This window comes from Pseudogymnoascus verrucosus, assembly GCF_001662655.1.
Source record: "Pseudogymnoascus verrucosus strain UAMH 10579 unplaced genomic scaffold scaffold_59, whole genome shotgun sequence".
NCBI lineage: Eukaryota > Fungi > Ascomycota > Leotiomycetes > Thelebolales > Thelebolaceae > Pseudogymnoascus > Pseudogymnoascus verrucosus.
In genome coordinates this window covers 2763-16269 of record NW_017263710.1, presented here as the reverse complement: position 1 = coordinate 16269, position 13507 = coordinate 2763, and the positions used below count along the sequence as shown (strand labels likewise).

Here is a 13507-nt window from a genome sequence, read left to right as displayed (position 1 = left end):
TTTATCCTAAGGTAAGCTAAATTTGTCCCCTAGTCAAAGTAATTACGTAGGCAGTGACAAATCATGGAATGCGAATTTAGAAGGCTGGGATAGGTAACATCCCCGACACCCAGGTATATATCACAATAATTGATTGGAATCACTGTGGTCGAGAGAGGGGCTTGAGTGACAATCTTTAGACTAAAGGCTTCGCATTGTATATAATTGGGAAATGAACCTATCTGGTACTAGAGTCTTCGAGCTGATATTTGCGAGTTTGTTTGATGGTAGCATCACTTTGCGTTGGAGGTTGGGATAACAAGGGCGGTGAGCGAAGCAGATCCGCCTCCCCAAAGAGATCCCTTCAATTAAACATCTATCCTACATTGGCATCTAGCACCCTTGTGAAGTATCATCCCACTAAACAGTTTCAGTCGCAAGGTCAAATACCCCTCATGGTTGCCATGGCTTTCGAGAGCGAGCAAAGTCGTTCATACTCCTCCCCACAACACCAGAACCTACCAATATTACTAGATCTGCTACCAGCCTTGCTCAGCCTCACCTCCGATAAATTCTCTTTTGCTCACCGAGGCTCATGCAGGTACCAGGACGTACAATAGTATGCACATTATGATTCCGTAAGCCGCTTTGTACTTTGGGTTTTACGGAATATTCCAGAAGAACGCAAGTAATTTAGAGTGGCTTATATGTGGTTCACTTGGGCAAGGAGGTTTGTATATGTTGCGACCGAAGCGCCGTGTATCTTTGCGCCTGAGTCGGGGGTGTTCTCGGGACCTAGTTACGACTAGTAATGCCACTAGGCCGATAAGGACGACGGGCCGGGCCCGAGTCACGTCGGGGTTGGAACGATAGGAAATCCTAACTAGGGACGCCCCCTTTTTCTTTTTTTTTTGGAAGGGGGGGAAACAATTTCAAGTGGATGGGACGGGACGGCTCGAGGGCTCGCACTGGACTATATGACGGGCACGTAGAGTCTGTGGAGAAGATGTTGTCAACGCTTGTATTTCATTGAATGGAGGAAGGGGGCAGGATGGTGTAAACCGCCAATTCTGCCTCTACTCGCTTCTCTCCGCTCTGCGATTACCCGCGGTACCTTGGTAGACAGGATGAGCAGGAATAATACTGTGTTTGATTATTACATATCCCATATCGGCTGGCGTGGGAAGCAAATAGAGGCGAGGAGAAGATTGATATCGTAAATGAGCTCTAGATAAGCGTCGCGGCGGGGTGGTGGGTCTAGAACTTGGCAGGCAGGGCGGTGGTGAGGAAGGTCGTGGTGGTGGGGGGCGGATATGCGGTGAGAAAAGAAAGTCGTGGTGGTGGGGGCGGATATGGGGTGCCTGGCTTACCCTGTTCACCCTCGAGGTCACTCGAGCCGCTATGTATCGAAAACAGGCGCGTGATAACATACTCTACTACAGTAGATCCCGTGTTTTAATAGCTGCGTATGCACTCTTTGCATCGTTTATCATATTATTGGCCAACGCCCTGGATAGGCCTCTTGGCCCCCGATCCTTCAGGACTGGTACTAAGACATGTTGGGTTATATTATGTGTTCCTAGGTTTCCCCGACGGCGGCGGGAGCAAGCCGAGCTCAGCAAGAGATCTTATTTACACATACCCAGGATAATTATATGCACCAGGGCTCAGGAACGTTGGCCAATAATATTATCTCATATCCCGGATAGTGTATAAGGTTTCTCTGTATAAGCTTGATTTCTCTTGTTTATGCTACCGCAGCACTCGAGCGCTTGCGTGATATGCTCTGCAGATCACGACAACTCATCTTAAGCTTACTCCTTGGCATGATTGTAGCAACTGCGGGGTGTTAATGCTCGTAGATGCCCACTTTTAGCGCCCAATTTACGTGAAAAGGGCGTAAATAAGATGATCCTACTGGTAGAGGTTATGCTCTATCAAAAGGGGAGATGGTTATTATCATAGTGGCGGAAGGCTAGTGCTGAGTGAGATTCCAGACATGAGTTTTATTACAGTAGGATCGTGGCTGTAGCCCCCCACAAACCGACCTGTCCGAAATGCGTTGCTGCTTTAAAGCTTTTGCCCTGGATTTATGTGATGCAGACATCTAAATTTAGCAATAAAGTCTCATAAACATAATATATCAGGATGACTGGATGTGCCAAGTTCAACCCTCAACCCTCGTCAAATAATGCCTGGATAGCTTTTGTCCCCTTAATTTTTATCATATGTATTTGCGGCCGCGGCGGTATGTTTGCGGTTAAACGACCGAAACAAAAGCAGCGAGTGAGCCTATCTCTAATACTCGACGCCAATTTTATGCATTCTATATATATTCATCTAGAAAATTGTAGATCTTTTGGCATATTGAGAAAGTAAGCCAGAAGGATCGGGCTTCGGAGTTTGAATAAATATACCAAGGCCTATGAACGGTGAGTGTGGCTTGAGTATAGGGTATAAGATGTATCGGTCGCCTTCTCTGGGGTTTGATGCTCTTGTTTCCATAGACTCGATATTAGTTTATCTATCACAATCATCACATCTGCTATGCTCCTATCAACAGGATGGCTGGCGTCAGCCAGCTCGGTGATGTTAGTAGCACTCGCCTGCGTCCAGTCTACCAGTGCCCGCCCACAAAATGGAACTGAATATCCCACCAACTTTGACAGCCATGATTTAGACCGTCGGGCCGGCAGTTTTTACCTACGTATCTTGCCACTCGGGGCTTCTATCACTTTTGGTGTCGATGCTACCAACCCAAACACTGGTAACGGGTATCGCAAGTTCCTGCGTGATCAGCTCCGATATGATGGCTGGCAGGTCAATATGGTCGGTACTTTAAGTAGTGGTACAATGCGAGATAGGGTTTGTCATCCCAGCTTCCCTCGGGCTATTTTATTGCCTTGACTAACTTTTGTCTACAGGATAACGAAGGGTGGAGTGGATTCATCGTCGACCAGGTAAAAGTGCGAGCTGAGAATGTCGTGCCATTGCTGCTTCCCAACTTGGTTCTGATCAATGCTGGAACCAATGACGCTACTCAAAACATCAACATCCCAGATATCGGTGAGAGGATGAGAGGCCTGATTACCTATATTTTTACCCAAGTTCCAACTACGGTTGTGGTCCTGTCAACTCTCATTCCGAACAAGGATCAGGCCGCCCAGGGAAACGTGGATAAAATCAACGTGATCTACCGTGGCCTGGTGAAGGAGCTTCAAGCTGCCGGATACCATATTGTTCTTGCTGAGATGTCTGAGGGCTGGGTGACGGAGAGCGATCTTTCGGATAGCACCCATCCAAATGAAGGAGGCTACAAGAAGATGGCAGCGTCCTGGCGGAACGCTATTGGCGTCGTCGAGAAGAACGGATGGCTGCAAGCTCCCAGCAGCTCCGTAGCATTCGACGACTCTGTCGGCGGCACCAATACCTGCGAAAAGGCCTATGGCAGCGGCAATCAGGACCCCCGCGGGAGGACCCAGGTGCTCAAAGCTCTATCGCCGCGCATCATCGACGACGGGAAGTACACGCATAGCTCGCAGTCAATGGGAAAGATCCACCAGGGTTTCTACGTGGAGCCGGACACTGTCTGGTTTGCGCAGCTTGTCAATGCTTATGGAGCTGATCGAGGCGGGGAGCGTGACGATTGGGTCTTCAGCCAGCCGGATGGGATCCACATGCGTTTGAACCTGGGTGGAGGCACGTTTGGGGATAAGATCCTGATTGATACCAAGTCCACATGTCCGCAGGAAGGTAAGCACTCCACGGATGAAGTGGTAATTGGAGCTTTGGTTAATAATACTAACTGTCGACTGTAGGTGTGAGATGGGGCGACGTCGTACGTACATGGTTCCGATTCCAAAAATTTCTCGGATTTGATGGCTATTTATGCCAAGGCATTTGAGGCCTTATCGTTTTTATAGTATGATTGCTCACAGATATGTTTCTAGAACAATGACGGACTCGACGATTTCATCTGCATCGGGCCCGAAGGAAATATGTAAGTGCCTCCTCATTTCTTCTAATGGCCTCAATCACAATGCGCACGCAACACTCCACTCCTGAACAGTATTAGATACTTCTAAGCGATATGTACTAACCAGCAACAGGTATGTGTCTCTTAACCGGGGTGGCAATCCGCCGCAATTTGATTCTGTCGGCCTCGTAAGTTCCATGGACCTAATTTAGAATCTCTGTGAATGTACTGATGCTTTGCAAAGTACAAAACCGCCCCTTCTGGATACGCACTAACGAACGTTCGCCTTGGAGGTAAGTCAACCTTAATCACCAGTGTCCTGCTCACCAACTAACATGTCACCGTATTACAGATATCGACGGCGATGGGCGCCTTGATTATTGCGTTATTGCCGGCAACGGAGACATTTACTGCTGGCGAAACGGTGGTCAAGGAGACATGGCAGCATACTGGCAAGATTTCGGTGAAGGTAAACCTGTCTTCACAGGCAAGGGAATGGGTAATATTGATGGAGTCCGCCTTGGTGAGTACGCGATTCCATTTTTTTTTGCCTTGCCAGGGGGCCGCGTCTATCTCTCCGTTCCCGAGCTTCCAGGCTGTAAGCTTTTTATCCCAGTTTTGCTAACAAGTAGGGCGTACTCGTCCATATAGTTGACATCAATGGAGAGTAAGTGACGACCCGCTGTGCACGCGACCCTTCCATACTAACTTTTGCTGTAGCTTTCGTTCAGATTGGCTGTTTCTCGACGATAACGGGAAAGTCACAACATATATAAACCAACGAAACGGCGATAAGGGCTTGATCCCGTACTGGGACTCAGTTGGTGTTACACACGCTGGTATGGGTGAACCGTCTCGCTCACAAATAAGATTCGCGAGAATTTACGGCAGCGGCAGACCAGACGTGTGTTTCCCATCTCTTTACCCCTAATCCACATGCTCCTGCTAATCGTCGGCCGCCACGACAGTATGTCTACATCAAGTGCATCACCTACGCGGACAAAAGGTGCGATTACGAGGTGAGAGCATGGCAAAACACAGGAAGCGGTGGGAAATATCAAAAAGGTAAGATATCTAACGGCTTAGCTTGTCTGGGATTGTTACACTACTAATATATCATCATAAGGTGATGGTGCACACTGGTGCGACATGAAAGGCGGTGGGAACGACGATTACGTTTTTATCGATCATTTGGGCAGGATAACCATATTTAAAAATTCTAACTCCCCTCCGAATACAGACTATTCAGGCTGGAACGATGAGGGCATTGTGCTCGAGACAGGACTTGATCGAAAAGCTCTACATCTCGCCGACTGGAACGGAGATGGTAAATGTGATGTTATCGCTGTGACCAAGGCCACCGGAGCCATCGACGTATGGTACACATCCTACAATTGGCAGACAGACACCTTCAGCTTCAGCGCCAAGACTAACGTAGTCGCGTCTGGCTGCACTCAGGGTTGGGGGGTCGGCCCTTTTGACCTCGGCATGAGGTTCCCGGATATCGAGTAAGTTCCAATCATGACTCGGTTGCAATCAATGGCTATACTAACTGCCGTAAAAGTGGTGATGGCAGGGCTGATTATATGTGCCTAGAAAAAGATGGCAGAACGACTGGATGGTTGAATAAGGCCACCGGCCTTCAATGGATGGATCAGATCAAGTTTAGTGTCGGCAAGGATCGTGCCAACCATCGCTGGGCTGATGTTAACGGTAAGCCCAGCAATGACAAGCCTTTTCGTATGCTTACTTCCTTGAAATAATAGGTGACGGAAAGGATGACTTCCTCTGGATCGACAAGTTCAACGGCGACACCAGCGTCTGGTACAACATGGGCGCGAAGCAGATTTCAGGCAGCTCGTTCTGGTGGGATCCACGAGGCACAGCATACCAGGGCTCTTCGTCCGGCGCGAACCTTCACTTTCCTAATCTCGGCGGTGTAGGGCGGGCGGACATGACAGAGGTCAACCCCAAGACCGCCCTTGGCTATACCTGGTTCAACAGTTGTCCACCAGGAGGCGATGATGGTGCTATCGTTAACCCGGGTCTGCCGCTGGCCCAGGCACCGGGAGGAAGTGGGGAGGTGGCGACGACAACAACAGTGGCGCCAGCGACGCCGACGCCAACGCCAACAGAGCCGACACGGCCATACACAAGTGAGGTCCAGTGCGTCGACGACGGGGTAACCAATCGGTGGCCAGGATATTTGGTTTGCCATGACTCAGGTGGCTGGCAAATGAGCTGTGATGAGTGTCTTGGCCGAAACGGTTACGAAGCAGCGACGACAGTGAACGGATATCTATGTCATATGTTTGTCGAGAACGGGGAAATGACACTCACAGCTTGTCCGGGCGACCCCGCACCTGACACCCTTCCTGATGGCTCACCAGGCCCTATCGAGGACGGAATCGTCGAGGCTTTTTGTCAATCTGTTGGGAAGATGCCGGGGGGGGTTCCTGTTGAGCTTGCTACTTGGGGCGCATGTTTTATGTACGCTTATTTGAAAGCTAATAATGCATTAGAACAAAATACAGCAGGACTTATTTGTATGTTCACTCTTTGGAAAGGGTAGAGATTGCGAGCTAACCAACGGGTCTATAGCTGTATGCGACGTTTTATTTGTCGGTCTTTGTACCTATATAGGTAGTGACATCGGTGATATTGGTGGTGGTGGTAGCGGTTAATGAGTGTCTGTAGCAGCGGTATGCAGGCGGGCGAGGAGGCGGAAACTTAGAATACTAAATGAGAATACCAGGGCGTTGAATACCATATTGTCTGTCTGTGCCTGCTGATTTATTAGTATGATGGGGGGGTTAGTTGTGTGTGTAGACTACGGACTGTAAGAGGTTTAAGGATGACGTGTGAGGTAACATACAATATGGCGAGACAGCTGTCCGTTAGGGTTCCACACATATAGACGCCCTTCTCTAGGAAGGGTCAAGCTGAGTGTGTTTTGGTTAGTTCTAGCAAATGTGACGGTATGACTCAGGTTTCAGTCTCCGGCGCTTAGCCAGGCAACAGCGTTTAACCTTTGCGCTCGTCGAGAAATCAGTGGAGCCTAGTGTTACGGCTGGGGTTTCGGCGGCACTATCGCCGACACCCCGAGTATAGTAGTAATGTGTAGGTTAGCGATTTGACCGCCCTTATGGCAGGGTTAATAGTCAGGCACCGGACAGCCTTCCGGCACCTGTGTTTACAGGTACCGGAAGACGGTCAGGCACCTGATTAGTAGGAGGTACCGGAGTTACAGGTACCGGAAACATTACAGGTACCGGAATACTAGAGGGGACACTCCTAGGAAGACACGTGACGGATATTTAGTTAGTTAGGATATTCGGAATATCTAACTATCCTAACTATCCCTCTAGCACGACGCCACTATATAAGTAGATAGTTATTTCTTAGATAGGAGCTTCGTGCTCAACTCAATATAGTATTTTGTTATATACTATAACGTGTTTTACGAAAGCCTTTGTGTCTGATCCCCTGCCTCCTCTATTAAGTAAACCAACGTAACGAAACCTCTGTGAGTCTTATAGTTAAGACCTAGCGTTACACTTTAAGCACCACTTCTACGAGGTACCGGCTCATACACAAAGCAACATAGCTAGAAACGATTTAGCATCTAACGTGGGGTCGAAGGGCAAGGCAGCTGTCGAGCCTGTCCTATCACCTACTACTACGCCTGCGCCTAGGGGACTACATCCCTTAGACAAACTTAAGATTGCATTCCTAGACACCTTCAACGGGGACCGCAAGAAGCTTAAGAGCTTCCTCATCTAGACGGAACTCTAGATGGCCTTCAACGCTAAGCACTTCGCCTTTAAAGTACAGCAAGTCCTATAGGCAGTGGCCCTCCTAAGGGGCTCCGCCTCCGACTAGATTGCTAATTACCTAACAGACTACATGAGCCACCGAGCGGCTAACGGAAGAGTCACTACGACGGCTAACTAAGGCACTAAGGATATCTTCATCACTTAGGCTGGCTTCGTTAAGCAACTTAAGGCGAACTTCGGGGACGTTAACGAAAGAAGAAACGCAGTGCGAGCCCTCGAGGCCCTTAAGCAGAGGGGGTCGGCGGTTACATATACTGCTAAGTTCCAGCAGCATGCCCCCCTTACTAGTTGGGGAGATGAGGCTATATGCGACCGATACTACAAGGGGCTAAAGGATCATGTAAAGGACGAAATCTCCTAGTTAGACAAACTAGATGACCTCAAAGAATTAATTGAGATGGCCTAGAAGATCAACAATCGTTACTATGAACGCTAACTTAAAAGGAAGGGAGGAACAACTAGCCACCAATGGACCTAGAAGAGGAGAACTTAGAAGAGTCATTAGCCTTAGCCTATAGAGCTCGACGCTACGTTCAAGCCTAGTGGGAGACCCCGTAACCTAAACAAAGAGCGACAGCTTAAGGAGCAGTTGTGTTTTAATTGCAATAAGCTAGGCCACATGGCCCGAGACTACAAGCAACCTAAGAAAGGGAACGGAGGACATAAGAAGTTTAGGAGACAACTTAACGCCACTTAGAAGGGACAGTTGAACGCCACGTTTGTAAACAAACCCGACTAGGGAATCACTAGCGTTAGCACCCTAGAAGGAGAGAGCTTAGGCGACGAAGATCTCAACGACTTCGACGCATCGCTCGAGAAGGAGAACGAACTCCTAAATAGGGGATTAACGGAATCCTAGAAACTCTAGCTAAAGGAGTTTGAAGAAGACGCGAAGGAGATTGCATTTAAGGAGAATCTACTAGGAGTGGTCGACGTCTACAGACAGGCCATGCTCCGAAAGGGAACTCTAAGAGCGATTCCTGTACCACTGCCCCTAACTGGCTAGCAAGGTACCTAACAAGACTAGGAAGTCGCAATCTGCGTAATGAGGTGCCGCCCTAGGTACCCGTTTAGACAAGAACCTAGGGGAGCAAATCACACCTTAAGTGAGGCCACAATGTAGTTAAAATATAAGCTTATGGAATACGACGCGTAAGACGAACAGCAGGAGAACACTTAGGGACCTAAACCCTAGGAACTGCAAGTAGACTAAGCTGCTATGGACTACGAACCTACTAATGGGGACGTAGAAAGGTTACGCGTAACCATGGAGAAATCCAAGCTTACGGGCAAGACAAAGGAGGAACAGGAATTGACAAAGTTGGATGCATTAAGGATTGATCACCCCTGGCACCTATACATATTCTAGGAACACTACAAGTACGATGACTGTGAGAGTCACCTACGGAAAAAGACCTAGTATCGACTATTTCCGAAAATTGCACCTTAGGTCTACTTTATAGATATAGACTAAATTCATGCCCTTAGACGAAGTTAGTCTAAAGGAGAACTACCTTTGAAAAAGGAACAACAACAGGTATACGAGAAATACCTGCACCTACTAGATGAAGCAGAAGGATGGGGAGGACAATCTTCCTAAGGACCGCCCATAGAGGATGATGAACATCACTATTACTCCTCGGACGAGTTAAAAAACTAGGAGTCCTTAACGGTAGGCTACTAGCGAGTGACAAAGAGGGGCCTAGTACGAAGCAGCTGTACGCCATAGGAGGCAGTATGCAGCTATATGTAGTCGCTAAGATATAACAGCGACACCTCTAAGCCATGATTAACTTAGGAGCAACGGGCAACTTTATGACAAAGAAAGTAGCAGACACTTAAGGTTTTAAGACGCAATTGAAAACCGATCCTTACCCGTTAATGGTAGTAGATGGAGAGCCCATCTCAACTAACAAAGGGATAGTGACCTACGAGACGGCCCCATTAGAAATGGTCATGCTACGCAGACACAAGGAAACGATCCAATTCGACATCGTACACATAGACAATCATACATGTATCCTTAGTATGCTGTAGCTTAAGAAACACAACCCCTAGATCGACTAGTGGAACGAGAAAGTTGTGATGAGCTAATGCGTGTGTGAACAACGAACGGACACGCTACATCGAGAGAAACCCTCTTAGGGCTAATGCGAGGTATGTGCGACCTCTATAGAGCCTAGTAACCTAGCCTAGGCACCCTTACTAACGAGTATACTAGTAGAGTATAAGGAATACGAGCAGTTATTCTAGGAAGGCCCTAAGAACGAGGCACTTCCTAAGCACCAACTATAGGACCATGTGATACCCTTAGAAGAAGGAAAGAGTCTGCCGTTCAGACCAATATACTAGATGTCAGCAGATGAGTTGAAACTGCTAAAAGAATATATCGACGATAACCTTAAGAAAGGATTTATTAGACCGTCTAAATCTCCTGCAGGAAGCCTAATGTTATGGGTTCCTAAGAAGGATGGAAGCAAACGACTATGCGTGGACTATCGAGCATTAAACAACATAACAATAAAGGATCGATACGCCTTACTGTTAATCAATGAGTTACACGATAGATTTCAAGGAGCTAAGATCTTCACTAAGCTAGATCTACGCGGCGCGTACAACCTGATCTAGATAGCTGACGGCAAGGAGTGGAAAACAGCATTCTACACCTGCTATGGCCTATTTAAATATCAAGTCATGCCCTTTAGGTTAACTAACGCCCCTGCATCTATGCAACGCTTAATGAATGACGCTTTGCATGAATATCTAGACATATTCACCATCGTTTACTTAGACGATATACTGGTATACTTAGCAAATAGGGACGAACATGCTTAGCATGTTAAGCTCGTCCTCTAGAAGCTGAAGGAATACAACCTACTATTAAAGCTAGAGAAATGTAAGTTCTATAAAAACCAAGTCGAATTCTTAGGCTACATTATTAGAACGCACGGCATTAAGATGGACTAAGCAAAGGTCACAGCAGTGTTGGAATGGCCAACACCAACTACGGTTAAGGAAGTACAAGCCTTCTTAGGCTTCGCCAACTTCTACCGTCGGTTCATTATGGGATATTCTAAGGTAGCTCAACCACTCACAGAGCTCACTAGGAAGGATCTCGTGTTCAAATGGACAGACAAAGCGGAGGCTGCCTTCTAGGAACTTAAGACGAAGTTCACAGAGGCACCTATCCTTACGACATTTAACCCTGTAAAGAAGATCGTCCTCAAAACGGACGCTTCTAACTTTGCGATTAGAGCATGTCTAAATTAGCTAGGCAAGAACGGTAAGTTCAAACCAATTGCGTACTACTCTAGGAAACTGTCACCTGTAGAGCTTAACTATGACATCCACGACAAGGAGCTACTAGCTATTGTCGTTGCCTTTGAGCAGTAGCGCGTATATCTTAAGGGATCCACCTACACTGTGTAAGTGTAGACAGATCACAAGAACCTTATATACTTTACCACGACCAAGGTTTTGAACTGCAGACAAGTCCGCTAGGCAGAAACCCTCACAGCCTACAACTTTACGATAACCTATTGCAAAGGCTCCGAGAATGTAAGAGCAGATGCTCTTAGTAGAAGGACCGACTACGTCGGCCTAAAGGAAGAAAGGCCTAGAGCAATATTAAAGAAGACAGACGTAGGAATGCAATACAACGAACTGCTAGCCACGATCGCCATCGTAGAAGACACGGAACTTAAGTAGAGACTTAAGAACGCTTACGTAACAGACGAAATAGCAAAGCGAACCCTAAACAAAGTCGAAGGAAACTTCTCCATCGACGAATAAGGGCTGATCCGATTTAAAGGATTAGTGTATGTCCTAAGTCAAATGAGACACCTGCTAGTGCAAGAACAACACTCGTTGCTAGCACACAGTCATTAGGGGGTAACATGAACCTTCGAACGAATCACACAACACTACTACTTCCTAGGTCTAAGGAAGTAGGTAGAAACAATTGTGTTGGGATGCAACATTTGCTAGAAGTTAAAAGCAAATAGACACGTACCATATGGACTTTTAAAGTCCCTACTAACACTAAAACGAGCATGGTCCTTAATAGCAATTAACTTCATTGTTAAGTTGCTAGCATTAAAAGAGCCAATGACAGGATTTATTGCAGACTCCATTATGGTCTCTAACTGCAGGCTTACAAAAGAAGCACACTTCACGCCGTTTAAAGAAGCGTTAGACGTAAAGGCGTTAGCATATATCTTTCTAAAAGTCATTGTCGTAGCGCATGGGCTACTAGACGAGATAATTTCGGACAGAGATAAGCTCTTCACATCTAAATTCTAGCAGATAGTCATGGCGCAGCTCGGAACAAACTACAAGCTGTCTATAGCTTTTCATCTACAAACGGATGGACAAACAGAACGAACTAATTAGACGTTAGAGGCGTATCTACGAAGCTACGTTAATGCTAGATAGGACAACTAGGTCTAGTACCTACATCTAGCAGAGTTCGCATATAATTCGTCACTATTAGAGGTAACAAAAGTCTCACCATTCTTTGCTAATAACGGATGGCAACTAGAGGCGTATAAGACGCTAAGACTAGATAAATTTCGCTCTAAGGAAGGAACGTTAGAAGTATCGAAGATACTTTCCTTCTAGAAACAACTGGCGACGGACATCTAGTTCTTAAATGAACAATCTGCTACATACGCAAACAAGAAGCGCAGTATAGAACCTGCCTTTAAGGAGGGGGATAAAGTATACCTACTCTAGAAACACATTAAAACGAAACGACTAAGTACGAAGTTGGACTTCAAGAAATTGGGACCATTTAAGATATTAGAAAAAGTCAGCTTAGTTAATTACAAGCTGCAGCTACCTAAGAACTCTAGACTCTACCTAGTGTTTTATGTCTCATTATTAGAACTAGTAAGAGGCGACGCCCTAATTGCGACAGACACTAAACTCTAACCTAAGAATGAAATTATCGAATATGAGGTCGAGGCGATCCTAGACAGAAGGTTAGTAGGACGCCGAGAAGAGTTTTTAATTAAATGGAAAGATTACAAACCTACGGATAACTCGTGGGAGTTAAGGGGGAACCTTAGCTACCTAGAGTTGCTAGCGGAGTTCCACCGTTAACACCCTAACGTTTAAAGAAACTAGGAGAAAGGGCCGACAAGTAGTCGTGCTTAGAAACGGCACCCCTAAGGTCAGTAGTAGGAGGGCTATGCAGGAAGGATTCCTTAGCTTCGGCCTCCTTGCGCTCTTTCTCCTCGGCCTCATCTAGCTCGTCTAGGTTTTGAAGACTGCGCCGCAGCATCTCTGCACCACGAGTCTTTAGAGCTTTCTGCTGTTTACGAAGGCGCATGCAACGAGCGTAGGCCTCCTGCTCTTAGGTAGCGGCAGCCTCTTCCTCTGCCTCTAAACGTTCCTCCTCTTTATAGAGTTTCTCCTACTCCGTAGCGCTTAGAGTGCAAGCGTTGCATTTAGAATTGTAGCGAGCACATTCACTACAACGACGGTAACCTAGAGCAACGATACAAGTACGTTCGCTACGTACATAGTTAGAACAAGGGGACATTGGAATTCCGTCCTTTTCGATACGTTAAGCAAGCAGTTAACGTTCTTTGATTTTAGTATGTTTAGAAGAAGACATGGTCACAGCCTAACCTGCCCTATGGATAGTAGTAGGCATCACCCCACTTAAGTAGTTAGCACATTTCTTAGTTAGCAAGTCCTAGGGGCTAGGCCT

At 46.8% G+C, this 13507-nt stretch overlaps 1 protein-coding gene across 1 annotated transcript; it reads left to right on the top strand.

Annotated features, from left to right (window-relative positions):
- The first annotated feature begins 2365 nt into the window (after positions 1-2365).
- VE01_09799 (uncharacterized protein) lies at positions 2366-6710 on the top strand. The gene is made up of 14 exons (XM_059464100.1): positions 2366-2844; positions 2904-3732; positions 3798-3817; positions 3930-3979; positions 4089-4143; positions 4200-4248; positions 4308-4478; positions 4607-4622; positions 4676-4859; positions 4924-5020; positions 5082-5463; positions 5520-5668; positions 5722-6501; positions 6557-6710. The coding sequence occupies exons 1-14, from the start codon at positions 2527-2529 to the stop codon at positions 6637-6639; spliced, it is 3183 nt and encodes a 1060-aa protein (XP_059319340.1). The 5' UTR covers positions 2366-2526; the 3' UTR covers positions 6640-6710.
- The last annotated feature ends 6797 nt before the right edge of the window (positions 6711-13507 follow it).